This window comes from Paroedura picta, chromosome 1, assembly GCF_049243985.1.
Source record: "Paroedura picta isolate Pp20150507F chromosome 1, Ppicta_v3.0, whole genome shotgun sequence".
NCBI lineage: Eukaryota > Metazoa > Chordata > Lepidosauria > Squamata > Gekkonidae > Paroedura > Paroedura picta.
Window position 1 is genome coordinate 111,699,010 of NC_135369.1, and position 26,978 is coordinate 111,725,987.

Consider the following 26,978-nt stretch of genomic DNA (forward strand, 5'->3'; position numbering starts at 1 on the left):
AAGGGAAAACAAGCAACCATAATTCAAATATATGCGCCACCATACATGCAAAAGGACTATTTGCTACAGTTTATTGAAAATCCAGGTATACATCAATAATTTATTTGGTTATTGTCAGGCTTTCTTGTTTTTGTATTATAGCCATCCCAGCAAAGCATTGCATACCTATTACAAAAGGTGCAAATACTTGCAAAAGAAGGAGAAAGTCTCACCATCCTGCAATTCACCAGAAGTAATCTGCCTCATCAAAGAATATCTGTTGGAGTATCATTGCTCAAACTAAGCAGAGTTCCTGGTTTCTTTATTCTAAGGTAGCTTTTGGTGAACAATGTTCGATCAGGAGAAGAAATCAGGAAAGTAGGTGCATAATTTATTCAAAAGCTGCGGTTCCCAAGGTGCTTTTTCATCCATTGTAGAAAAGATATATTAAGAAAAAATAGAGAGGTATCCCGTAACACAGATCATGGATGGAAAAGTAGCTTAGGAAAGAAGAATTGTTTTTTATACCTCACTTTTCACTACCTGAAGGCAACACAATGTGGCTTACAATCACCTCCTCCTCCCACAACAGACACTTTATGAGGTAGGTGGGACTGAGAGAGCTCTGAAAGGACTGTTCTGTGAGAGCAGCATTATCAGGGCTGTGAGGAGCCCAAGGTCACTCAGCTGGCTGCATGTGGAGGAGCACAGAATCAAATCCAGTTTATAATATTAGAAGTTGCTGATCTTAACCACTACACCAAGCTGGAGAATTTCAAAAAGGATCAGAGTAGAAATGACTAACTGCTCCTTTTCATGCACACACAAATTTAAAAATATAACTGCATAATTTGTAGTCTGAGCTTCAAACACAAATTTGCATCTTCCAGTGTCATTTAAAAGACATTTCCCATATGACAATAAGTAACTTTTTGCAAGCAATATGGAAGCCTTCACTTAATTGTAAAAATTGTCAATGACACAAACTCTGTATTCCAGGGTTTCTAAAATTAATTTCTAAAAATCTGAGTTTACTGTTATATTAAAAGATTTTATATGAAACAGGAAAAAATCTTAAGATCTCATTATTGTAAGTAATGGCCAAAATAAGGATTTAATATTTTCTTGTATTTTAAAAATATATCACCAAGTCCTAAGACCTAAGATTTCAGTGACCAAGGAGACCAATACAAAGTGTATAATAACAATGACTAACTTGATGAAATCCAGAGGCAATGAACACTCAAATAGGAGATACTAGAGACAAACAATGTCAGGCTATTGTCCATGCCTCTTTACTACTCAGGAATATTTTTCTGACCTCTTCTGGAAACAAAGTGGCAGAATAAGTGAATGAGACATCAGTGGTAGTTATTATATTATTAACTTCAAAGCTCGTTCCTAAGAACGGGCCTTGAAAGGGTCCCCTCCCTGGCAAGGCAGCTTAAGGTGGCTATGGGCCGCAGCTCGCGGCCGGATCAAGTGGGATGGGCGAGGGCTGGCCATCTCGTTAGCAGGCCTGGAACAGAGCTCCTTAGCAGGCAGTCAGCAGGCCGGGAGGCCCTCATTAGCAGGCCTGGCCTAGCAGGCTAAGAGGCCCTCGTTAGCAGGCCCAGCCTAGCAAGCCAAGAGGCCCTCGTTAGCAGGCCCAGCCTAGCAGGCTGGGAGGCCCTCGTTAGCAGGCCCAGCCTAGCAAGCCAAGAGGCCCTCGTTAGCAGGCCTTCCACCATGACCCTTTGCCCAGGGCCTCTCCCCTTATTTGCTGCTGGCTCTAGGCGCTGAGGTGCATCTGAGAGCAAAGAGGCTAGAGTCTAGGGACAGAGGGTGGGAGCTTTGCTGGCTGCACCCTGATTGGCCCTATTCCAACTTGGACAGCCAGACACATTCCACCCCCCAGGGTGTTTCACAAATAACCATGGATAAGGATATCCTCATCAGCATTGGGGTTGGTGCTGCTCCCAGTCTCCACCAGCCCGAGCTGTAGCTTCCCCTTCCCTGATCACTGCAGCCATTGCTGGGGCTGACATGGCTCCTGGTCACTCTCCATTTGGTGTCAGGCCTGGTGTGGCCTCCACCCTTCAATGACAAGTCCATCATAGCTTTTCCTCTCCTGTCACCTCTCAGCCACCCCTACCCTCACCCTGTCATCACCACTACTGCTGGCTGCACATGCACAGATAACACTTTTGTTATTGGGAGGATTTAAGCCCCCAATGTATATTTTAATTGTTTTCAGATTTTTCTACTAACCTTGGGAGGACCCCAAGTTTGGAGAAAAATCTCCATTATGTGGGACTGATCTGTATGTTTAGATATTTAGATATCCACAGATTGGTCTACATCTGACTATTAGAATATACAATATATAGGAAATGCTTACGTTTATCAGAGATGAACATCTGGCTGAATATAAAGGTTAGAGTCAGATATTTTTGTAAACAAAATAAATCATCTTTGAGATTGTCACTCAGTTTTACAGGTTTATGAACATGTTTAGTCATTCATTAATTCCATACTGAGCAGAAACACCAACTGAATTTTCAAATACAGCCTTTGCTTAGTCCCCCTCCCCCTTTAACCAAGCCGGTCCTGATATAATTAATCGAAAAGAGAAAAGACCCAACACAGCAAGATGTAAACAGCTGTGCAAAGATGCTAGCTAAAGTGTTTGTTGCAGCAAGAGTGCGCACAGCGTGTGGCAAGTCTGTGTTAAGCACTTAGGAGTAGCTTGATTGGCTGCAGCAGGATCTGTTGCCAAATGAACAGCCCCAGAGCAACAGCTGGAACAAATACGCACACAAATTGCTTTCTGCTTTGCCACCTGTTGCAAGCAGCGCTTAACCCATGCAAAGCATAAAGCATGCGAGTATTGATTTAAAATGGGACATCTTTTACCTTGATTTCATACTATGATCAAAATTAAAAGAGGAAAAAAGAAAAAAAGGTAATTATATAATGTCATTAACATATTTATAGCAAATCACATTTGTATAATGACTCAGATTTTTTTAGACTGTTTCCAATGGCTCATGTTAATATATACAAACATAGACTTTCTGTTATACAATGCTTATGTACTATATATTAGCTGAGAACCAGTTTAGCACTGAGCTACCTCAACAATGTTATGAATGCATTAAGGATGAAATCTAAGGACATTTTCCTGGAAGCAAGCCTCACTGAATTGCAAGGGGCTAACATGAGTTTGCTCTCTAAGTGACTTCAGTCAACCGTAGCCTTAGCCTCAGGTTTGCAATATGTAAATAATCCCAATCCCTATTTAAGAGAGTTATCATATGGATGACAACAGAATAATCTGTATGAAGAATCTGAATTTTGGAAAGCACTGTATGAGTATTAAGTATTATTATTTGTGAAATTCCTCTGTCCATTGCATAGCTTTGAAAAGAAGGGAGATATTTGCCTAACAAAGATCAATGGCAAAAATCCCCTAAACTTGATAGAAAATAATGAAGGACTCACCTGAGTACTCACTTTCATTGCAAACTGACATGGTAGCTATAAATAGCATGTGTCCTAGCCCCAAATTACTCTGGCCATCTTGGCAGCCTAGACTAGCACTCATCAGGGTTGTGCAGTCCTTTTTATAAAAGTCATTTTTGTTGCTAAATTAATTATTGCACTTATTAATCCCTCCCCCTGTTCCAGTCCTGCCTGCTTACAGGCTGGTGCTAGGAAAGCCAAGCCCTAGGTGGGACCTGGGGAATTATAGCTCATCTCCAGACTAAAGAGATCAGTTTCCCCTGGATAAGATGGCTGCTTTGGGGAGTATTTCCCAACCTAGAGTGGCCTACACTCTGAGGCCTACACTGCACACGTAACCTTGAGTTGTGGTTAATGGTGGTATCCCAAGGCTGCTTTCACTGGGGGTGAAAGGAAATTTTCTACCCGTTGGCCCCTCATCTCCCTCACCAGATGGGACAGAATGGGATTGCCAGCACACAAACAATACAGGAAGAGGAAGAAAGCCTAGAATTCTCTTTTCTAACTACTAGTGGTCTCCCCTTCTTCTTCAGTCTGAACTTTGTTTGAACTCACCCATACAACCAGGTCCCAGAATAATGAATATTAGCTAATGTAATTAGATTTCTATCTCTTTGGTTATAAGTGCTATAATAACCAGAATAGTGAACAAAATTTGTTTTGTTGTTTTCATTAGTTAATAAACACAGAGCTGTTTTGTATATGCAGTAGTCGTGGACCTGCCTGATTGGATATGACAAGGATAAGTTGTGCCATTTCATGCTGTTTCATATCAGATCCATTTCTAAAAAAATGAGGCTGAGTTATTTTATTAGGGATCAGGCCTACCAACTGAAAGATGTTTTTATAAAATTTGAAAAGATATTAATATCTACAAATTTATTTTAAAAAAGGAAAATAGGAATAGACTAGGGTTATAATTAGGGTTGCCAGCCTTCAGGTGGTGGCTGGAGAACTCTTGAGATTACAATGATTTCCATACAACCGTGATCTGTTCACCTGGAGGAAGCGGTTACTTTGGAGGGCTGACTCTATGGTTTTTTGCCCCATTGTAGTTCTTTCCCTCCTCTCCTCAAGTTCCACCCCTGGAGCTCATCTCCAAATTTAAAGAGATCAGTTCCTCTGAATAAAATGGCTGTTTTGTATGGTGGTCTCCATAGCACTATACTCTACAGAGGTTCCACTCCACCCCAAATCCTGCCCACTCCAAGCTGTATCCCCAAGCTGTCTCCAGGTTTTTTCTCAATACAAAGCTGGCAACTCTATATTTATTTATTTAATTTAAATCCCCCCCTCCCACACCAGCTCAGGTTGCATATGCAATAAGAGTCACATAAATAAATTTAAACCTTAAATCCTTTAAAAACTTATCTCGATACAAAATATTAAATCTTTAACACATCTAAGTGCAATCAGTGCAGCCTCTTTCTGGTGTAGTCTGATGGTAGGTTCTTCATGGGGGGGATTTCATTGGGGGGCATTTGATGTAGTAGATCATTGGCCTGAACCAAAAGCTTGGCGGAAGAGCTCCATCTTAGAGGCCCTGTGGAACTGGGCCAACTCCAACAGGGCCTGGATCTCCTTGGGGAGGTCATTCCACCAATTAGGGGCCAGGACAGAGAATGTCCTGGCCTTAGTTGAGACCAGATATACATTCCTGGGGCCAGGGAATACTAACCGGTTGGATTTCTGGAGCATCACATTCTTTGGGGGACATGGATAGAGAGGTAGTCCATCAGGTATGCTGGGCTCAGACCTTGAATGGCTTTAAAGTTAAGAACAATAACAAACTTGATCCAGAATTGAACTGGTAATCAATGCAGCTGCCAAACAATGGGTCAAATATGGGCCCTCAAAGGAGTTCCTATGAGGGCCTGGGCAGCTGCATTTTGGACTAGTTGTAGTTTCAGGGTCACAAATAAGGGCTGGCTCATGTAGAATGAGTTATAGAAGTCTAATCTAGAGGTGACTGTTGTATGGATCACTGTGGCAAGGTGCCCTGGGGCCATGTAGGGCACTAGTAGCTTTGCTTGGCATAGATGGAAAAAACTCTAGCTGTGCTACTCCTGTGACCTTGTACCATCATAAGGGGAGCATCAAAGATCACACCTAGATTTCTGGCTTCATGGACAACTCTAATCTAAACACCATCCAGGCAGGGTAAGTGCGCTTCCTACCCAGCCACGTGACTTCTGTCTTTGGGTTGTTTCAAGTGACCCTGTTTGTCATTGCTTCCAGGCAGCTGGTAAATGACTGTGGAGGTGAGTTCAGGTGTCTGTTCCTCAGGTGATAGAGGTGATAGGTGTCATCAGTATATTGATGACATTCTAATTAAATTCTCAGACAAGCTGGGCAAGAGGGCACATAATGATATTAAATAAAGATAGGTAGAGAGCTGCACTCTGCAGCACCCCACAAAAGAGTTGGCAGTGGTATGATGCATTCTCTCCAACTGCAGTCCTCTGTCTGTGACCCCAGAGGAAGGAGATCAGCCACTGTAAGGCTGTTCCCTGTACCCCTGTGTTGGCAAGCTGGTGAGCTAAAAGCTCATTATCGACTGTGTTGAGCACTGCCATGAGATCTAGCAACATGAGCAATGCCAACCTGCCTTGGTCCAGCAGTCATTGAAGTCAATTTTACCCCATGGAAGCCAGACTGAAATGGATCCAAGACTGAAGCTCCCTCTAGGTATGCTGATAACTGGTCTGCAGAAGCCCTTTCAGCCACTTTCCTCAGAAATTCTAAATGCTAGATGGGGTGGTAGCTGGCTGGGTCCCATGGATCCACAGATAGTTTCTTCAGTAGAGGATGAAACACAGCCTCCTTCAGTGCCCTTGGAAACTCCCCTGTAGAGAGGGAGCAGTTGATAATATCCTGAAGGGGGCCTCCTATCCTCTCACCACTCTGTTTTTATAGCCATGAGTGGCAAGAGTTCAATGGGCAGGAATCCAATGATAGGCCTCACTGATGTTAGCAACCTATCCACTTTAGCCAGCGTGAGCCACCTGAAGCGATTAAATACTCCTGCTAAAGGCAGGCAAGGGGCCTCTAGTTCCCTTTCTGTATCAACAGCTTGAGGAGGTCTCAGAAAAGTATTGAGATGTTATTGCTGAATGCCCTTGCAAATACCCTAAGCAATTTCACTGGGCATGTGCTAGTGGATGTTATGGAGACTGTGTAGAATTTGTGTTTCACAGTTTTCACTGCCATCTTATAGGTTTTCATAAGTGTCCTATAAGATGTTCTTGAAGCTTCATCATGAGTCTTTTTTCAAACTCACTCTAGGCATCTCTAGGCATCTCAACTTCTGTTTTTTTCTCATAAAGCTCATCCATATGGAAGAGAGCAAATGTTATTCCAATCTTCAAAAAAGGGAGCAAGGATGAGCGGGGACATGATAGCCCTCTTTAAGTATTTGAAAGGTTGTCACTTGGAGGAGGGCAGGATGCTGTTTCCATTGGCTGCAGAGGAGAGGACACGCAGTAATGGGTTTAAACTACAAGTACAACGATATAGGCTGTGAATTTTTTTTTCCTGATATAGGCTAGATATCAGGGGGAAAAATTTCACAGTCAGAGTAGTTCAGCAGTGGAATAGGCTGCCTAAGGAGGTGGTGAACTCCCCCTCACTGGCAGTCTTCAAGCAAAGGTTGGACACACACTTTTCTTGGATGCTTTAGGATGCTTAGGGCTGTATAGCCCCTTCCAACTCTATGATTCTATGATTCTATATACCAAAGGAAGAGGTGGAAGAGGTTCAAGGAAGAGGTGGAGAGGCTATCAGAGAGTGATCACACCAATGGTAGCCAGCCTCTGCCAGTCATCAACTAGCCCATCTAGTGAATCACAAGGAGACATCAGGTTGTGCAGAGCTTTCAGGGCATAATGATCTGACCAGGGCACAACAATCATTGCTACCAGATCTACTTCCAACCTCACAATGAAGTTCAGAGATGACCATTTCACCCTCCCTCACCCAGGTCTCGGTCATACATGACAGGTCTACCTCATATTCTACAAAATTCATTTGCAGAGTAGAGGTTTAGTTGTTAATTGACCTGGTATTACACAACATTAGTGTCAGAGATGGGTTGACAACCCTGGCCTCCGTACATGCATACCTAAGGATGGGTCAGAGGTTAGAAAGGATACGGGCATGTCCATATCTTCTACTCCTTCTATTGTCTAGCCTGATCCCACCACCATATCTGCCATATCCCCCAATTGTCGGAATTCCTGACCCCCATAAGGGCCTACATTCTTTCATCATGCTCCCCATTAGTTGGTAGTTGCTACCAAATGCCATTGTTTTAATAATCACCAATCAATATATTTTCTAGTTTGAGGGTGTTTCTATTATTTTACTATACCCACTTCTTGATATTATGATCCCTAACTAAATCTTTTTTACTATCTCATTACTAACCCCTTCCTTTATCTACTATTACTTATTCCCACTAATTTCTCATTACTAACATTCTTATCTCATTGACTGAATTTTCATGTGTAGCATGTATGCGTTTATTATCTATGATGAATGGTTGTAAATGTCTATGGTTGGTCTAAGACCATAACAATAAAATTGTTGTGAGCTGTATCCCATGAAGGAATGCTAAAATATTTGTGCAGAAAAAAAGTACCTAAGTAAAGATACATTGAATGATAAGTGATGTAAAGGAGGATGTTTTTCTATTCCCATAATAATGGAATTGATTTACTCATTGGAGTTGACAGGCAATACATAAAGTGCTGTCAAAATTTTTTATGCATAACTAACATACAGAATTCACTACTACAAATGTACTCATATAGATGGCTTAGAGGATTTTACAGATTCATGACTACTATGTTGTCAACCATGACATCTAAAAGAAACCTTCTTATACTTGGTTAAGACATGAAAAAGGAAAGGTTTAAATGATTATGGTCTCTATGTGAGCTGCCTACTATATTAAATAGGATACTGGACTAGATGAATCTTTGCCCTGATCCATCGAGGAAACCCTTTCTTGTGTTTCCCATTAGATAAAATCAAGTATTTAATGGCCCATGGCTTATGCAGTTTAGCCATTTTAAATCTGTTCTTCTGTAATGACCTAAAGCTAGAACTAAGAAAATTAAAAATGATAAGCAAGCAGTTGGCCTAAACATGAGTACTTTGGTAGCATTTCACGTTGAATGTTCTTGCATGGGCACAAGGTGACTGTGTTAGTTTCATATATATGAAGCTGCTACAGCTAAATAGGGCTGCTAATGTTACACAATACCTATACTTCATGACAGAAAATGAAATAAATGTTTCTGTAAACCTCCCAAAGGTTATTTCAAAAGAGTTAAAAGACTTATTAAACCTAACACCTCACCTTCTCCCCAAGTATTAAAGAAGACATCAAAACATATGAACATACTTTATAATGATGATGAATAGGTGTTACTGAGCCCTTCTATTGTGGTTCTCCACAAGAATTCATCATGATTTGTTTTCTCAACATCCACAGGACCAATCATGTCTAAACAGAGGCAGGTGTGATAATCTTTGCAATGCTGGTGTTTCACAATGTGAAGATCATACTTTTTAGTCATAAGCCTTAATCACCAAGAACTGAGATATGCATCAATTGTACCTTTAATATTTTTTTCAAAGACAGAATCTGATCAGTATGCATAAAGTTATGCATGCATGAGACAGTTCCCTCCATTTAAATGTATTCCATATGGTGGAGAAATTCCATATGGTGGAGCACTTTGAATACTATGGAGCTCACACATCCTGATGGGATAAGTGGATTAGGACAACAATACATAACAAGAATAGTGATCCCCCTCCCACAATCTACATGAGATCCAGCATTTAGAGTGAGGTCCTAAGAAACTTCAGAATGAATGCCAAGAAGGCTCAGAGCTGACCCCAGCTCGTGACCTCAGGCAATTTAGGAGAGTCTCGGATATAGGAAAAAGGTAAACAGATGGGGCAAAGCAAGGTTGGAAGGGAAATAAGATGAAAAATCGTATGAGCAATCTTTGTTTGCTGACTTCCACAAAACCCAACACTTCTTTCGGACACGATGATATAAAGATACAAAAGATAACTCTTGTGTTTTCCATTCTTTCTAAGACCAAATATACTATTTTACAGAATTATCAAATTCACATTATGTATGCAGTTTTGCTACTGAATTACTACTGTTGTTTATGTGTTAAGCACAATTACCTTAGATTTCTCAGTGTTGGCAATCCACCAAAATATATTGGCTCACTGGCTTTCAAGTTGAGGCCAAAGTGTTTTCCTGTAGATGTTGCTGATATGATCTCTTCCTGATTTGAGTCTATGTCCACAATGGATATGTTTGCTAAGAAAGGAGAAAAAGGAAGTTGAATCTGTCCTGAAAGTTTCAAATATTTATCATTAATTTGGCTGACCTAATGGTAATGACTGGGGAAGGCACTGGCAAACCACCCTGTATTGAGTCTGCCATGAAAACGCTAGAGGGCGTCACCCCAAGGGTCAGACATGGTGCTTGCACAGGGGATACCTTTACCTTTACCTTTAAGGAAACAAGCAATCAAGTCAATTTATATGGCTATTTTCAATAAAAAGAAGTAATAAAAGATGGCATAGACAAGGGCCACTTAGCTGGTTTAAAAGCTTACTAAGAGGAACAGAAGAATCTACAATGACAATACCAACAATGAAAAAGTCAAAACACCTCTTCTTGAGTCACTGTTCCCTGAGACCCCTGGAATTCAAGCGGCTAAGAAAAAATGTTTCTGTGTATGATCATCTGCTTTTTCAAACAAGGACATGCTCAAAATCTAAATAAATACAGTACAAGATATTAAGTCCCCAAAGAGAGGCATCAGTCAGTCTGGATCAGTTTGAGAGTGAAGTTTAATGAATAACATTAGTGTTACTGGTTGTCTCAGCAAACCATTTTCCAATTAAGAACATGATTGTGGAAACAAATGTGATGGGTTTGACCAGCTATAGGATTCTGCAGTCTGAATCCAAAACAGTTTCATTTGTGGCCAGGACTTGGAAAATTTCTTTTCATGTATAGGGGGAAAAAAGATCATATTCAGGTTTTAAGGATCAGACAGATGATCTGCATGTCTTGAAAAGCAAAATCTGGCACATTTTTATTATCGTAAATGCAGGATACATAAGGCTTGCACCACAAGAAATTTTGGCAGTTAAACTAAAATTAAATTCTCCTACTCGTTAAAAAAAATCATCTGATTGGGTCACTCCATATTTTCTTTTTTTTTTTAATTTTATTTTAGGTGGAATTCAGTCACAACTATAGTAATCTTATAAACTAAAGATGACTGGCATTTACATGAAGCCTTTTTTCCTTGCTGTCCAGGGAACTGTGAGTCTTAAGAAAATGACTTGTTGTGTATCTGTAGACAGAGACACTACACTACTAGTATTTAACTTACTGCCTTTTGAAGCACTTTGAGATATTCAAGATATGAAAGCTTTCACGAAGTACAAAACCAATTTACAGTCTAACAGAAATAGTGTAGGTTTGTTTTATGAACTTTCAGCAACATCAGGGCACTGCATGAAAAAAACATTTTTCACTCCAATGCATTTTAGAGTATAATTTAGGCAGCTGTAAGGCAGAATTATGCCTGAAAAATTAAGCTTCCATTTTCAAAAGAAAATCACAAGAGACCTGTTTGACACTGCAATCAGTTACAGCTAACCCAAGTCATCTGTAATTTAAGCAAAAGAAGTTGCTAAATCACTTTCTTTTACAACTTTCTAAACCCAGCAATTTTGTACATCATCTTCCCCATGATTAGATAGTTAGCTGTGCTGGATAAGATAATTAGGACATTTATGATGTTATCACTGCAGGAACTCACCTTGTTTTAGAATTCTTGACAAGGTGAATGATTTCCATTTCCCGTCATTGTGGTTCTGGTTGCCGATAACAGAAGCTGTTCCTGAACCTAGGTCGTAACTGACTTTAATACGCCCATCACTGAGCTCTATGCTCATGAAATCTTTCTATTAATGAGAAGCATTAGAAATGTTATTTAGATAGTGAAAGACAGGTTCGCTTTTCTAATGCCAAATAATCAGAGATGGTGACTGTTTTTTCTTCTGGCAATGTGCTGCTTTTTTTTTTTTTTTTAAGCCAAGGCGATGCAAATAAGGCATCATAGCAGGGTTCATTAGCTGCTGCTTCAGTTCCTATGAAGGTCACTGACTAAAATGGAAAGATGTTGCTCCTTAATTTCCAATCAGACAGTTAGCCTATTGTGAATAGCATGGTATGGTGTAGTCAGAGCAGCTTCCATTAATCATGAAATGCAGATCCAGCTAACATAAGAAATATGACCTGATAAAAATAATTTTCAGTCCAAGGCTGCAAATTTATATTCTTTGAAAGGACAGTGCATCTATCTAAGTAAAGTATACTTCAGAGGCAGTAACCCTCTAAAACTCAGTGCCAGGAGGCAACTTGAAGGAGGCTATCTCTACGCCTTGTGGGTTAGCCCTTCAGAGCAACTGGTTGGCCACTGGGTGAAACAGGATGCTGGCCAAGGTTGAACACTGATCTGATGTACCAGGGATTTCCTTATGTGCTTATGAGGAAAACCGAAGAAACAGTACTCCATTGGGCCCTATAGGGCTCTGGCAAATTGTAAGCGCTTTGTCTGTGCCTGGGAAAAGTAAATGGTCTGTATCTTCATATACATGAGTGCATGTCAATGCATGTATCTCATATATTTTATACTTTATTAATAAAAAATAAGGCCCAAGAACTCAGTCGGTTCCTATGTAATTAGTTTATAAATGTTCAAAACCAGGATGTTTCCCTAGAATTCTTTGCCTTTGTTGCAAAAAGAACATATATCTGGTCCAACTTAATTATTAATATGCCAGTAGGAATGTCATGTAGAATACTGTCACATGGTAAAACCATTTACACCACTGTGATGTTAGAAGTCAGTTTAAAACTTGGGAGAACCCAATTCCCTCGCAATCACAAACAAGCCCAGTGCAGTGAGTTTGGGCCACTGACTTTCTGTAAGCTTGTTCTAGCTCACAGAGTTGTTGGGAAGAGTGCTTTGAAGGAGAGGTAAGTTAAAAATATGATAGAAGAATTGCTGATGTTTTCATTCCACATCTGAATTGTGACTATCTCAAAGAAATTGTTTTAATGTCTGAAAACACACTGATATCAAGTAAATGCAATTTTTCATGTTATTGTATATATACATATATTTCTGCCCATGAGGCTGGGAGTTCGATCCCAGCAGCCGGCTCAAGGTTGACTCAGCCTTCCATCCTTCCGAGGTCGGTCAAATGAGTACCCAGCTTGCTTGCTGGGGGGTAAACGGTAATGACTGGGGAAGGCACTGGCAAACCACCCCGCATTGAGTCTGCCATGAAAATGCTGGAGGGCGTCACCCCGAGGGTCAGACATGACTCAGTGCTTGCACAGGGGATACCTTTACCTTTACCTTACATATATTTCTAAGAGCATATATTTCTACTTCAGGGTAATATTATTATTGTTAATATTAGCCTATGAGTGTCACCATTCATCAGATTTGGTTATTCACTGCAACGTATGGTTTAAGGATGGGTATATGTAGTAAAAATGCAAGCAACCTATGGCAGTGATCTAAATGGACTTATATGAGTACAAGCTTTCTGCATGAACAATAAAGCTGTTACATCCCCCCTTACTGTTCTGTGTCCTGCCCCTACCATATATTACTAAAATTCCATGAACAGCTTATTCAGCAGAAGTAGGGAGAGGAGACAGAATTGGTGATAATTGCATAGAACTCATCACAGGTCCCTTTGGAATAGGATTAAACACCAACATAATACAAAACAATTTTACCTTTAAGAAATAATAATTACTGAGCTCTCATTGGCCATTTAGGAAGCTGTTGGCAAGTTTTGGTTTCTGTAAAGACAAGCCTGGTCGGGGGCATCTTGAGGTCAAAACAGACCTGGAAAAGGCCCTATCCCTTTCATGCCCCCAGTGGAGGATCAGTCACTGGGGACAAACCTAGTCACTACCACTGGAAACTCAAAACAAACACCACTTGGCCTGGTCTGGTAGGCACCACACAACTAATTGCCTGAGAGGGAGGCCCCATGAAACTGGGCATTGTCAGGTAGTGTAAAGGTAAAGGTAAAGGTATCCCCTGTGCAAGCACCAGGTCATGTCTGACCCTTGGGGTGACGCCCTCCAGCGTTTTCATGGCAGACTCAATACGGGGTGGTTTGCCAGTGCCTTCCCCAGTCATTACCGTTTACCCCCCAGCAAGCTGGGAACTCATTTTACCGACCTCGGAAGGATGGAAGGCTGAGTCAACCTTGAGCCAGCTGCTGGGATTGAACTCCCAGCCTCATGGGCAAAGCTTTCAGACGGCTGCCTTACCACTCTGCGCCACAAGAGGCTCATACGAGGCTCATACTGCGCCACAAGATACTCATACAGGTAGTGTACATTATGCAATAAAGCCTAGCTCAACCTGGTTCAGGCCACAAACATGGCACAACAGGACCTGACCTGGAGTCAGCCACCATATACTGCATCCTGCTTCATGCAGCTGAGCATGGAGGTTTCCTTAACTCACCATGTCTAGTAGCCAGTTAAAGGCCTATCCTCCATGAATCTGTTTAACCCCCTTACATTCAGTGGCAGTGAATTCCACAGTTGAATTAATAATTGAGTACAGATTTATTTCATTTTGTCTGCTCTGTACCTAGTGTTCATCAACTTAATTGAGTTCTTTTGTCATGAGGAAGAAAAGATCCCTTAATCTATATTTTCTACCCCATGCATAATTTTATAAACATCTACCATGCTCTCCCCTCACTCATCTCTTTTCTAAACTAAAAAGATGCACACTCTTCATCTTTTCCTCATAAGAAAAGCACCCCAACTCCTTGACCATCTTGGTTGCCTTCTTCTGTACTTTTTCCAACTCTGCATATCTTTATGGGGAATCTATGTTCACCTTCAATAGTCCCATCTCTATGCTATTAATTACAGAGGAAGGAGATGTAGGGAGTGCACAATGATTTCTTCCCCCTGAATGGCCTTGTAAGCTGCTTCTCATGTGCTCTGGTTCATACCCATAATCAGGACTGGAAGATAACAGGGCTCTATTGAGTCTTATTACACACAAGTCTCATTTGCACAAACGCACCAAACTTATATAAATTGGGTGATATCTATATTGTCTGTAATGCCTTAAAGGACTAACAAATCATTACATACAAAGGAGATTATTAAAAAGAAGTAAAAAAAATCAATGACATATTTTTGACTTTGTCATTAGGCAAGATAAATTTGACCAAAGGCCATATAGTCCTATACATCAAGATTCTTTAACAATACGAGGATTTTTTAAAATGCATTTGCAAGTCATAATGATTTATATCAAATTTTCTCCACAGCATTATTAAAGTTGATTGTTCTTATAAGTAGGTAATAATACTTGTTTAAGTGACTTGATCTATGACCAGCCTAAATGCTTTGATCATAAAATATTGTAATACATGTTATCAAAAGTAGTTAGAAAGAGCTGAGATTAATTTTACCAAATCTTGTGTAGCAAGGTACATCAGTAGAGCAGTAGAAGAGAATGTCTTGAACTTGAACATGACCATGGAGATATTTGGGTTCCACCTTATTGGACGGCTCACCATAGCATACCCTTCTCCATCAAACTGAACAGTTCCCTCACTGTCTGCTACCTGTGGACTAGTAATGAAAGAAACATTCATCATATGACAGACTTCTCCAGAATTTAAATGGCAATTTGGGGTTCTGTTCCATGTAGAGTCCTTTATGTAACTGGAGACTCCAGTCCTTGTAGATTTTCAAATAGATACTTCCTGAGAAACAAGTGAGGATGAAAGCCAGTGTCTTATGAGTAAGCAACATGTTTCTCTTTTGATGTAGTAAACTTTCTTGAAAGCAATCAGATGCATTTTGAATGCATGAGATAGAAAGACTTGACTGGACTTTCACAAGGTTAGTCATCATATCAAAGAAGCCAAATCATTGTGCTTGTATTTCTTATAATAATATAAACATTGCCAGAGAAATTGCCTTTACTAGTTTGAATCCACAAAAGGAAACTTTGCCAATGGGTGGCAGTCTTTCCTTTCCCCTCTCCTATCAAAGCCTGAACTTTTCCCAAGTGTCTCCTGGTGCTATAAGGAATAATGATGGATGGTGCTGGGTGTAATGGAAGATAGGAGTGAGGAAAATTTAATTCTGTGAGCTTTAGAGAAGATATTTAATATTTAAAAAGATATTTCTTTAATTCTCAGTCCCTACTTTAATTATATGTGTACATAATAGGCTGGATTCAGTGAACTGTCACTAGGAGGTACTGACAGATCTCCCCCCTTCTCCCCTGTAGTCCTTTCTGACCCTGGAAAAGTTAATTTCTATGGTTATGAGACTTGCATAGACTAACTGCCACAAAAGTTAGTTTGCACTACATAGTTCATGGTGAAGGAAAGAAATTTGACATATTTATTTCCTTCACTAAGCACTGTGCACTGCAAACTAACTTGGAGACATCTGCCCATCAAGCTTCAATTTTAACATATTTATTTCCTTCATCATGTTTTCTCCTGGAATTAAACCCAAAGAAATAGTGATCATATAAATGAAGCTTGTTATTTCTGTATGGCCTTTGAGTCTGTTAACCATTTTCATTATGCTATATGCTAGTTCAAATGTATCTGAAGAAGTGTACATTCAAGTGTATAATAAAATTAATAAATTAAAACAGCTGATAGAATAACATAACAGCAACATCATACAAAAATATTTAAGCCGTGATCTTCTAGCAGCATGAGGCATCCAGATTTCGAGGTTGGAGGGGGGGAGAGATGGAAGGGGGTGGGAGATGGAATATGTCACTATCCTGACCTCAACCAAACACCTGGCAGAAGAGTTCCATCTTGCAGGGCCTGTGGAATTGACCCAGTTACATCAGAGCCTTCATCCCCATCCAACTGGCATCAGAGATTGTCCATCAGGGTGACCAGCGCCATCTCCACCCCATGGCCAGGATGGAAGCCAGACTGGAAATGACATCTGATCTAATAAGATTTGCATTACATTGCCAAACACACAAAACAAATAACAGAATGATCTTACCTGACAGCACATCCTTTACAGTCTCCCTCGATGTCCCTGAAATTCCACAGTCCTATTGGTTTGCTATCTAAATATGTCTCCCCCATACATCCAGTGAATGTAGTGACTCTCACAGCTTCAGATTTCTAGAAATAGGAAACATGCTGGACTGAATTCTGAACTCCTTGTTTAAGGACAATATTACATTTGCATGAGCTTTGGTTCATCGCTCAGGTAAGATTTGTTCACAGTGATCTTGTTTCCTACTGGCCATGATATTTTTTTCAGCTGATATGGAGCTATTCAACTATGAAAATAAGGGGACACAGTCCTTCATGCTCATGGAGTGTGTGCTTCTGTTAACTAGAAGAAAAAGAAGAGTTGGTTCTTATATGCCGCTTTTCCCTACCCGAAGGAGGCTCAAAGCGGCTTACAAATGCCTTCCCATTCTTCTCCCCACAACAGACACCTTGGGGGTGGGTTAGGCTGAGAGAGCCCTGATATTCCTGCTCGGTCAGAACAGTTTTATCTGTGCCGTGGCGAGCCCAAGGTCACCCAGCTGGTTGCGTGTGGGGGAGTGCAGAATCGAACGTGGCATGCCAGATTAGAAGTCCGCACTCCTAACCACTACACCAAACTGGCTCTCTAGACTTAGGAACTGCTTGTAAGATTTGTTATGGACTATCAGTGAGTGGCCCATAGCATCCATAGGAAGAAGTATGGCAATCTCATCATAGAAACCACAACATACACATGCAAGCTGTTGCAGGGTGGCTATCTGGAATCCAGACCATATGGTCACCAGCTACACATGGTCAATTGTTTGAATTTGTAAATTTCACCTTTATTAAAATCCATTTTCCAGGATTATTTCTGTTGGACCTCACTTATGACAGTAAGACTTCCAAATAACTCTTTTATGAACCTTCAAAGTTCTTCCATAATCAAATACAACAACAAAATGATTATTTTTAGCAACAATCATAAATGCTATCTTGGAAAGTCTAAAAAGAAGACTTAACTAATCTTTATTACTTAATACCCACAGAAACCACTTGATGGTTAAATTAATTATGTTGAGTACTTTTTTCGCTGGCAGACCAGCAATAATAATAATAGACCTCAAAAGCAACTTGGCTAAGGTCATATGGCCTGCTTGAAGAGCATTTGTTCCAAGAGAAGCTTGTCCTTTTCAAAAGTATCCAATTTTCTTTTATGTTTCACTTCATCAATATAAGCTAGTTTCAATTCCAGATATTTAGCAATTTGAGACCCATAAGCACCTGCTACATTTCACTAAGCAATTATGAATATTAATAATATTAATGTGCAAGCATATGGAGAAGAGCAACTTGACTTTCAAAGGAAGGCATGACTTGAAAGTCTAATCATTTGGGTGATCTGTCCCAAGGTCATTGTGAATGTTTTAATTGGCAATGTGTGGATTTAATCCCACTTCTGTGAACTTCATAGTCTGTAAGAACTGTGAATTCTGAGTCAAACTGGAACAGACCATATTTTTTAAAAAGCAAGCTGACAAACAATAGAGATTTTATAAAACATATATTCATGAACAAATCATGAATATATTACTCAAATATATTACTCAAAAAAAGTGAAAATGGTAGGTGCCACTTTAATAGTTTGCCAGTTGGCAACCCAGAAATATGCACAGCTGGAGTTCAGATGTGTCACACAATAGGTGGGGAAAGGGCAAACAGGAGGACAGGCAGGCAGGCTGACTCATTCTCTCTGCACGGAGAATTTAATGGCATAAATCAGATCAGGTTGTAACTGAGTCACCCTACATTTAAAATATCAATAGTTATAATGAACATCCAATTTTAACCACTTATCTGCTAAGTCTCCACAACCTGATTTCATCTATATATGAACCAACAGGATGCTGAGCAGCAGTTTGTGTAAGTTATATAGGCGCACAAAGAAAGTTCAACTCCTTTCTTTGTCAAGGCTTTATAATGTAGAAACTGAAATAGAAACAAATGTCTTTTCAATATAAATTATTTGAGAATGATTGATGGTATCTTTACACAAATATGTTTTAAAATATCTGACGTTATATGTGGTGCTATTTGAAAAGTACCTTGCAACTTATCAAAGCTGTCTCCAGACTTATAGTAGCTGAGAGTCTTAGCTTTTTGATATTGTCTATTTATCAGAGATTCCACTTCAGAGTCTACAACTGGGATATGACAGTGTGAATAAATGTGTGCTGTGACACTATGCTATGCAAAGCTACGATCAATTATATATTTGTTTGCACTTTTTTGTATATAACTTCACTATATAAATGATCTGAAAATTTATATTGAAATTTTTCATTCTCTTATGTACACTTAAATCTCATTGATATTTGTTTTGTATATCCATACATGTACTTATCATCGAACGTACTTGACTAGAATGTTTGGCAGCATGCACAAAACGATGTGGAATTTCATTCCTACAAAATATGGGGAAAATTCCACAGATCAGAATGGAAGATCTGCATACACATGAACAGAATTGGGCTATAAATTGGTTAACGTGCCACCAAACTTAGGTAAAAAATATGAGGTGCAGAGGTCTCTATATACTCTGCCATAAACTGCTGTACATTATGTTATTTAAAAGGCTGCCATGTAGATGATGGAGCAGAATTGTTCTCTCTTGCCCTGGAGGGATGGACCAGAACCAATGGGATGGAATTAATTCGAAAGAAATTCTGTCTAAACTTCTTGAAGAAGTTCCTGACAGAGCAGTTTCTCAGTGGAACAAGCTTCCTCAGGAGGTGGTGGGTTCTCCATCTTTGGAAATTTTTAAACAGAGGCTGGATAGCCATCTCATAGAATCATAGAGTTGGAAGGGACATCCTGAGCCATCTAGTCCAATGCCCTGCACTATGCAGGACACTCACAACCCTATTGTTCATCCACTGTAACCTGCCATCCCCTTGAATCTTCACAGTGTTTGGTGCTCCTGTGTTTGTTTTTCCCTTCTCCTGCACATGCTCTCTCAATAGTGCTTTATGAGTTCTGTCCAAGAACTCTTCACCCTCCTTTATATGTTGCAGCGTATTCAAGCATTCCTCTAATCCCTGTAACTTCTCCTCCAGCAGAGCCACTAATTTACACTATCTGCATATGTAAAAGCCACCCCCCCCCGAGGGAAGAAGACAAACATGGCACAGATGGAACATGTCGCTACCTGAGCTCCTTCAGTCATCATGCCCCTCTGATCCATCCAAAATACTTCTCAAATAGTTCTGTACTTCATTGAATCCCTCAGCTTGATCCTCAAGTGAAGAGCCAAGAGCCCTTTAGCTCTTGCCCTTTGGCTCCTTACAGAATCTTCTGGCTTGATCCAGAACTCAAGAGTCCTTTGGCTTTTGTAGTATTGTGCATGCCTTTGGCACATGCCTCTGGCAAGCAAAAGCCTTTTATAGCACAAAGGCCCACTCAGCAGAGGGCAGAGATAGCACTCAATTCCTGAGTCAGCTGACAGAGAGGCTTATTATGTGAAGGTTCAAGGAGGTGGCAGGTTACAGTGGATGAGCGATAGGGATGTGAGTGTCCTGCATAATTCTGAGGGCTGGACTAGATGACCCAGGAGGTCCCTTCCAACTCCAATTAAATGATTTCAGTGGAGGGAGCAAATTTCCATCTTCTATCAACTGGAAGCATGATAACAAGAGAGTTCTATATCAAAGAAATTACTGGCTCGATAGAGCAATCTATAAATGACAGCTGCACTATCTCCCATCAATCTGATATGGTTGGTACGAATCTTCTTCGCAACCTCCAATATGTCTATTGGTCTTCAGGATAAGAATGGAGAACCATAACTTTAAGCATATACTAATAGCAAGTGGAGAGAGCTGTACATCAAAGGCATTCATGCAGCAGTTTTTTGTTACCTGAGTTCTACATGTGACCATTCTTGAATATGTTTATAGATGGAAGAATGTAATATGTCAACCAAAGGATCACAGACAGCATTAAGATGAGTAACACACGTGATACACTGGCCTCAGATTAATTACTTTCTATCATCAGAAATAAGCAATAAAATACCCAGGTTTTGGGCAGAGAGGAGAGGGTTGCCCTTTCTAGATATAAATATGTTTATATTTGTATTTAAGCGATAAGCATTTACCGACCTGGCAGGAAGAGGCAAACTATAATGGTTTCTTTGGAATGCCCTGAGTGAGGACAATAAAGACTGAGGAAATGCTCCTGGCTGTGACTTGATAGGAAGAACAGAGGGAGGGGTGAGTACTCAGCTCCCATTTCAGGATATGAGAAACCTTCCCAGCTGGGAGAGATGGACTGATTATGCACGCAGCTAGGTGTACTGGACTGCCACCAATTCCTAGTGTATGCATGGGGGGGGGGACAAAATCCCCTGGTGCATATGGTCTGCCCTGGAGTTGTGCATGTGCACACACAAATCCAGGGTGAGAAGGGTCTGCCACGCCTCATGACAGTGGTGACAGCAGGGGGCAGAGGTCATGGGTGTCCCAGCACATGATGATGAGATAGCAGCATGCTATCTATCCCACCATCATGGGGTGTATGTACAAAAGCCCCGTTTGGCTCTGCAACACCACAAAACTGAACAGGGTGTTTTGTGTCCCTGCAGGGACACCATAGGTAGAGAGGAGCCAAACCTTAAAGGCCCTTCCCTTGTGTATGGGCCTACTTCATCTGAGCCTCTGCTGACCACTGTGGCAAGACAAGGAATGTGGAAGAATCTGCATTCCCTAGCTATGGGACATCGAAGGCTCTAATGTGGGCCAGGGCTCGGTGAGGGACTGGACAGCACCAGTGTCATGCATAAGCGGGGATTAGTCCCACTGTCATGTAGGTGCCAGCCTACATTTCATGGTCTGTGCGTAATTGGTCAAAGAGTATAAAAGGTTTAACACATTATGTGGAAGATGCACTAGCTCAAAACTTTAGAAGGCAAAGAATCAAAGAAAAGTGTGCATCAATCGTCCTCTATTTCAAAATCCCATCTTTGCTTGTCTTTAAACAGAGAAGTGTTAGTCAATAAAAATCCTTTTCCTTTTTAAATATCTCAGCCAACGACTGAAAGTTCTTATCTCAGTGCCTTGCCATGTATCAACTCATAGTCCAAATCACTTTACAAGGCTAGAGTTCACAGGCAGGAGAGAAGGGAATGCATAGCAGATAAAGCGCATACATACAGCACCCCTGTCAGGGCTTCAGAATATGGGCAGAAAGGTGGCAGAAATCTAGTCTGTGTGATAGGAAGAGGACTAGTAGGTTCACATTGTTTAACATATCTGCACTGATCCCCACCACCTCATGGATGTTAGAAGGCAATAAAAATTAATCAAGGGTAAGAGGCTGGGTCACTACAGACATTAGAGAATCAAACAGTGACAATGCTATGGCAAAAACTGCTTCTGGGTGACAGAGAATACATGATGTTGGCACATAGGAACTAAGTGAATCATGTATATTTCCCCATGAAAACAGATTGACTGCGGTAGTAAATATACAAAGGAAAATACTTTCAACAAGGACCTATATTGATGTATTTAGCCCAATTATCAAACCCTGAAAAGTGACCCCAATATTAAACATGTAATACTCAAAGCAACAAATATCTCCCATGAGAAACAGAGTATTATTATTATTCTACTAATATTCTACTATTCTTCTACTATACAAATTATACTAATGTATGGAGCTGGCATGGCACCCAGAAACCACTGGAGTTCCTTTAAAGACTTTCAGGAATATATACAGTATTGCTTCTAGACAGCTCCCAAGCAAGTGATCTTACATTTGTTGACTTGATGAGAGCAAACTGGGAAAAAGACAAAGGGATTAATATGGGACTGGCTAAACAAAAGGCCATTACCTTTATTTTTCCAGTCAGACCTCCAACAAACAACATAGCATTTGCATCCACATCCAGAATAGTGTAACCAGGTGGTGAAATTGCACTGACGATGACGGGAAGAATACCAGCTTTAGGGCCTTCCAGTGCCTGTACTGAAATTGTTCCATTTCGGCCAGTCCTTTACAAAAAAAGGGGGATATAACTCTTAATACAATAAATGATCAATTTAAAGATGATCTCTATACACTGTGAATTTTTTTGTAACTAGTATATTTCATTTTGGGATTATTGGACCCCCCCCCCTCACAAAAAAAAATCAGCATACCTGAAAAATCGCAAAACCAAATACCAGATGGTAATAGGATTTAGGACATTTTTCTGGTCCAATACATCTGAACCAAAAAATCCTGATAAAAAGACACTAGCATTATCCTGTGGCTACCTTGGCTTCTCCTGCCACCTGGGTGTAAACTGCACAGAGCATTTATTCCACTCCCAGGTCAATTCAGTCCCCGCCGTCTACACAGAATGTGATTTCCATTTGGATTTGGGGCAATTTAAATTTTCCTTCTGCAGCAAGCAGGATTGATACGGAGTGACCCTACCTTTATTGTGCGATATCTTAGAGTGCTTTTAAAGCTCAATATTTTCCAAATCTGGATTGGGAAAGCAAGTTCCGTGGTAGAGAACCTCTGATAGGCCACACCTGCTCATGTGATAAGCTTGCCTTAAAGGAGAAGCTCCTAATTTCTCTCAACTTCTGTCGGTCCTGGATTTTTTCTCCTCTGCCTTTTTCGATCCTCTCCCCCCCCCCTCCAAGAAAAGAAAGAGGCTCTCTGCTTGGCTCCTCTCCCCCCACTTCAAGAAAAGAAAGAAAGAGGCTTGGCTCCCCCCCCTTCTGAACTACCCTAACCACGTGCAGAACACTTTCCTGTTTCAATGGGAGGGGAGGGGGAAACAGGAAGACCCGAGTTCAAAGCGATCTGGATTCAACAGGATTGACAATGGAATAAACAAAGTAAGGGCAGACTCTGCCCTGGTTTAAAACTGAGCTGCCGGAGAAGGCAGTACAGAGATGCACCTGCAAGGTGTTGTTGTTATTGTTATTATTATTTATTAGATTTGTTACTCGCCTCTCCCCAGAGGCTCGAGGTGAGTTACAACATAACCCCCCCAATAAAACCATACAATAAAATCCATAATACACAAAATAAAATAATAAAACAGATGCTGCAAAAACTCCAATAATATCTATATAAGTTACCCCAGATAACCTATTCTAGAGGGGTGATGGGTGATGGAAAACAGAGGGTACTGATTACTTTTTGGTACTGCTGCCACACTGCCATAAGGGGGGCCAGATCTTCCTTGCGGCCCAGCCTCATCCAGAGACCTGGTGGAAGAGCTCCATTTTACAGGCCCTGCAGAATGCTGTAAGCTCCCGCAAGGCCCATAGCTCCTCTGGGAGCTCATTCCACCAGGTTGGGGCCAGGACCGAAAAGGCCTTGGCCCTGGTCAAGGCTAGGCGTGCTTCTTTGGGGTCGTGAATGATCAATAAGTTTGAACCCGGAGAGCGTAAAGCCCTGCGGGGGGCATAGGGCAACAGGCGGTCCTTCAGGTATGCTGGGCTCAGACTGCGTAAAGCCTTAAAGGTCAAAACCAAAACCCTGAACCGGATCCGGAAAATAACTGGCAACCAGTGCAGCTGCCTCAGCACTGGCTGGATATAGGCCCTCTAAGATGTGCCTGTGAGGACCCTAGCAGCTGCATTCTGTACCAGCTTAAGCTTCCCTGCAGGCATAGTGATCGTAGATATGCTACCCTCTCCTGCGGAAATATTTATCATTTTTTTTCTTTTTCACAAATGTCAAGCCATTCAAATTCCTTTCCGTTTTGCCTCATCTTACCTGGGAAACAACATAAATTACACTATCATGCAAATCAGTAGCAAAAGCATTAAACAATTCTGATGGTGCCTGCTGTATAATTAGACTGTAAATAAAATCATTATGAGAGTACAATTAAGATGTCATATTAATATGAACTAGTATATTTCATAGCAAAGATTAGTTAACAAGTACTGACATCTAATTTGTACGGCCTTTGAAATTCCTATCCTAATGTTAACTATATTAAAATAGTCCCATGATTTCTTGGTTTAGTCCTCCATTTAAAATTAGGTTCCTAGGATTAAATAAGGTAAAGAGATTCTATTACAAACAAATTAGAATCTCCCAATTTTCTAAACCTTTTCTGGCATAATTTTTTCAATAGAAGGCGCAAAAATTCAAGGGCCATTTCTTGGATATATTCCATTGTACACATACACATGGTATATTTGGGCAGCATTTGTTGTAATTCTAACCTAATGATATCCATAATTGTTCTTGAGAGTCACATGTGGCCTGAGGTGCAGTGAGGAGGCTTAAATGGTGCCTCTGGGATTCTCTGTGGCATCACAGAACTCTGACTGTATCACAATCTTTTAATGTTTTAATTTTTAATGGATTAAGGCAGTGGTTCTCATCCTGGGGGTCGAACAACCCTTTCACAGGGGTTGTGGCAGGGCAAGCAGCTTGGCCGGGGGTGCACCATACACACAATAGCCTTGCGGTGTAGATTAAGAGAGAGCGTTTGTCTGTCTGGAGAAGCGGAAAAGAGCAAAATTGGCATGCTGGGACAAGAGGCAGAACTGAACTGGAAACCCCCGGGGGGAAAAACAATTTATATACAATCATGAACAATGGATCTTCATGCCATTGGTCAGTTTTGGTTTAATTTCTGTGAAAGAACACTTGTATAAATTTATGGTTAGTGGTTACCACAAGGGTTGCGGCATTAGGAAGAGAAGAAGAAGAGTTGGTTCTTATATGCTGCTTTTCTCTACCCGAAGGAGGCTCAAAGCGGCTTACAGTTGCCTTCTCTTTCCTCTCCCCATAACAGACACCCTGTGACCACTACACCAAACTGGCTCTCAGTTGAGAACCACTGTATTAAGGGTTTTTTAGGGGTTGTATTGTATGTTGTTTTTTTATTGTACACATCTGCAAGACTGAGAGCAAGGGTATATAAATCCAAAAATAAATAACTAAAAAATAAAGCACAGGTTGAGAGCACCAAGCACATAGCCATCTTTGATCAGCATTAGTATCCATACAGTACTAATAGGCATGAATAATCATTAATATGCCAAAATGATCAGAAAAACAAACCAAGGTAATCTTTGAGGTTACTGTGGTCAGTTTTTCCAAATGTGGCTTAAAGACAATAAATCAGATCCTTATTCAGCCAAAAAAATGCCAGGCTTTTCTGTAGTACTGGAGCATTTGAAGCCTGGTAGCAAGCCAGGATTCATCCAGTTTATAAAACTAACTGTGGCTTAAACTAACTTCATCCATTGCAAATCCTGGTTTGAGGGCCCATACAATCCCACTAGTTAGGATAACTAAAGTTTAGTTTAGGATAACTAAATTATGATTTCATAGTCATGGTTTCATAGTTTCATTTCAGTCATCAGGTGAGATAATTTTACAATTGCTCTCTCTGATCATTATCCAGGAGAAGGGTACTTATCCTGCCCCCTGGAGAAGGGAGGCAGGTGAGAGCAAACCTGCCCAACAGGGCATTTATTCAAGAGGAAGCAGGGGCCCAGAGGGCATTTAACTCCTGGAAATACTCTCTACTGATGGACTCAGACTCATTGCTAAACAAGATAGCCCACCTGCTCCCAGCAGCCAGCATTCTCCATGACCCTGGTAAAGAGATATAGTCTTTTATCGACCAGAATAGAACAGAATTTTACATGGAAGAGGAAAATGAAGGCTCATCATTTCCCTGCAGAAACTGATGGAAACTCAAAACACACTCAATCTTAGGCAGACCCTGTAAACTGCAGGGTAGAAACATTTGAAATATATTTACATATAATTGGTGTTAAAATAATCTTGCTGCTTCTCTTAATTTTCATCCTATTTTTCATGTGATGTAGATTACAGCAGCAATTTTACAGTGATTTCAGTGACATCTTAACATTTAAAGTACCAAATGGAGAATGGCAGTCATGAAAATCTTTCCTACCTGCACCATCCAGGACATGATAATCTTGGATAGAATTGTATGCTTGGCCTTACCAAGAGGGCACAGAATCTTTGAAGTTAACACCAAGTTAACTTCACAGAATCTTTGAAATTAACACCAGCACAGCTGGCTGCCGGGAACATCGCTCACACCGCCAATGCTGCAGCCAGGTAGGGCAGCCACACGGCCATCGTGGGTTTCTGCTGCTAGCACCCGTTGCATCCCTGGGTGCAACGGGCTTTTGGCCTAGTGAAAGTATAAGTTTCTTTTTCTCAAAAGTAAGTTAAATTGGTGAATTTAATACACAAGTTCCAATATCCCTTCTTAGAGCCAGTTTGGTGTAGTGGTTAGGAGTGCAGACTTTTAATCTGACATGCCGGGTTTGATTCTGCAGTCCCCACAT

General features: G+C 40.7%; 1 protein-coding gene across 7 annotated transcripts in view; it reads right to left on the reverse strand.

Annotated features, from left to right (window-relative positions):
• The window catches only part of LAMA2 (laminin subunit alpha 2), a 606,483-nt gene that overhangs the window by 38,624 nt on the left and 540,881 nt on the right, over positions 1-26,978 (reverse strand). For all 7 annotated transcript variants that reach the window (XM_077353378.1, XM_077353349.1, XM_077353372.1 and 4 more), the window contains 5 exons: positions 22,517-22,676; positions 16,646-16,770; positions 15,067-15,229; positions 11,355-11,499; positions 9,694-9,832 (listed from right to left, as the gene is read on the reverse strand). In XM_077353378.1, coding sequence (XP_077209493.1) covers positions 9,694-9,832; positions 11,355-11,499; positions 15,067-15,229; positions 16,646-16,770; positions 22,517-22,676 — 732 coding nt within the window. The remainder of the gene's footprint in view (positions 1-9,693; positions 9,833-11,354; positions 11,500-15,066; positions 15,230-16,645; positions 16,771-22,516; positions 22,677-26,978) is intronic.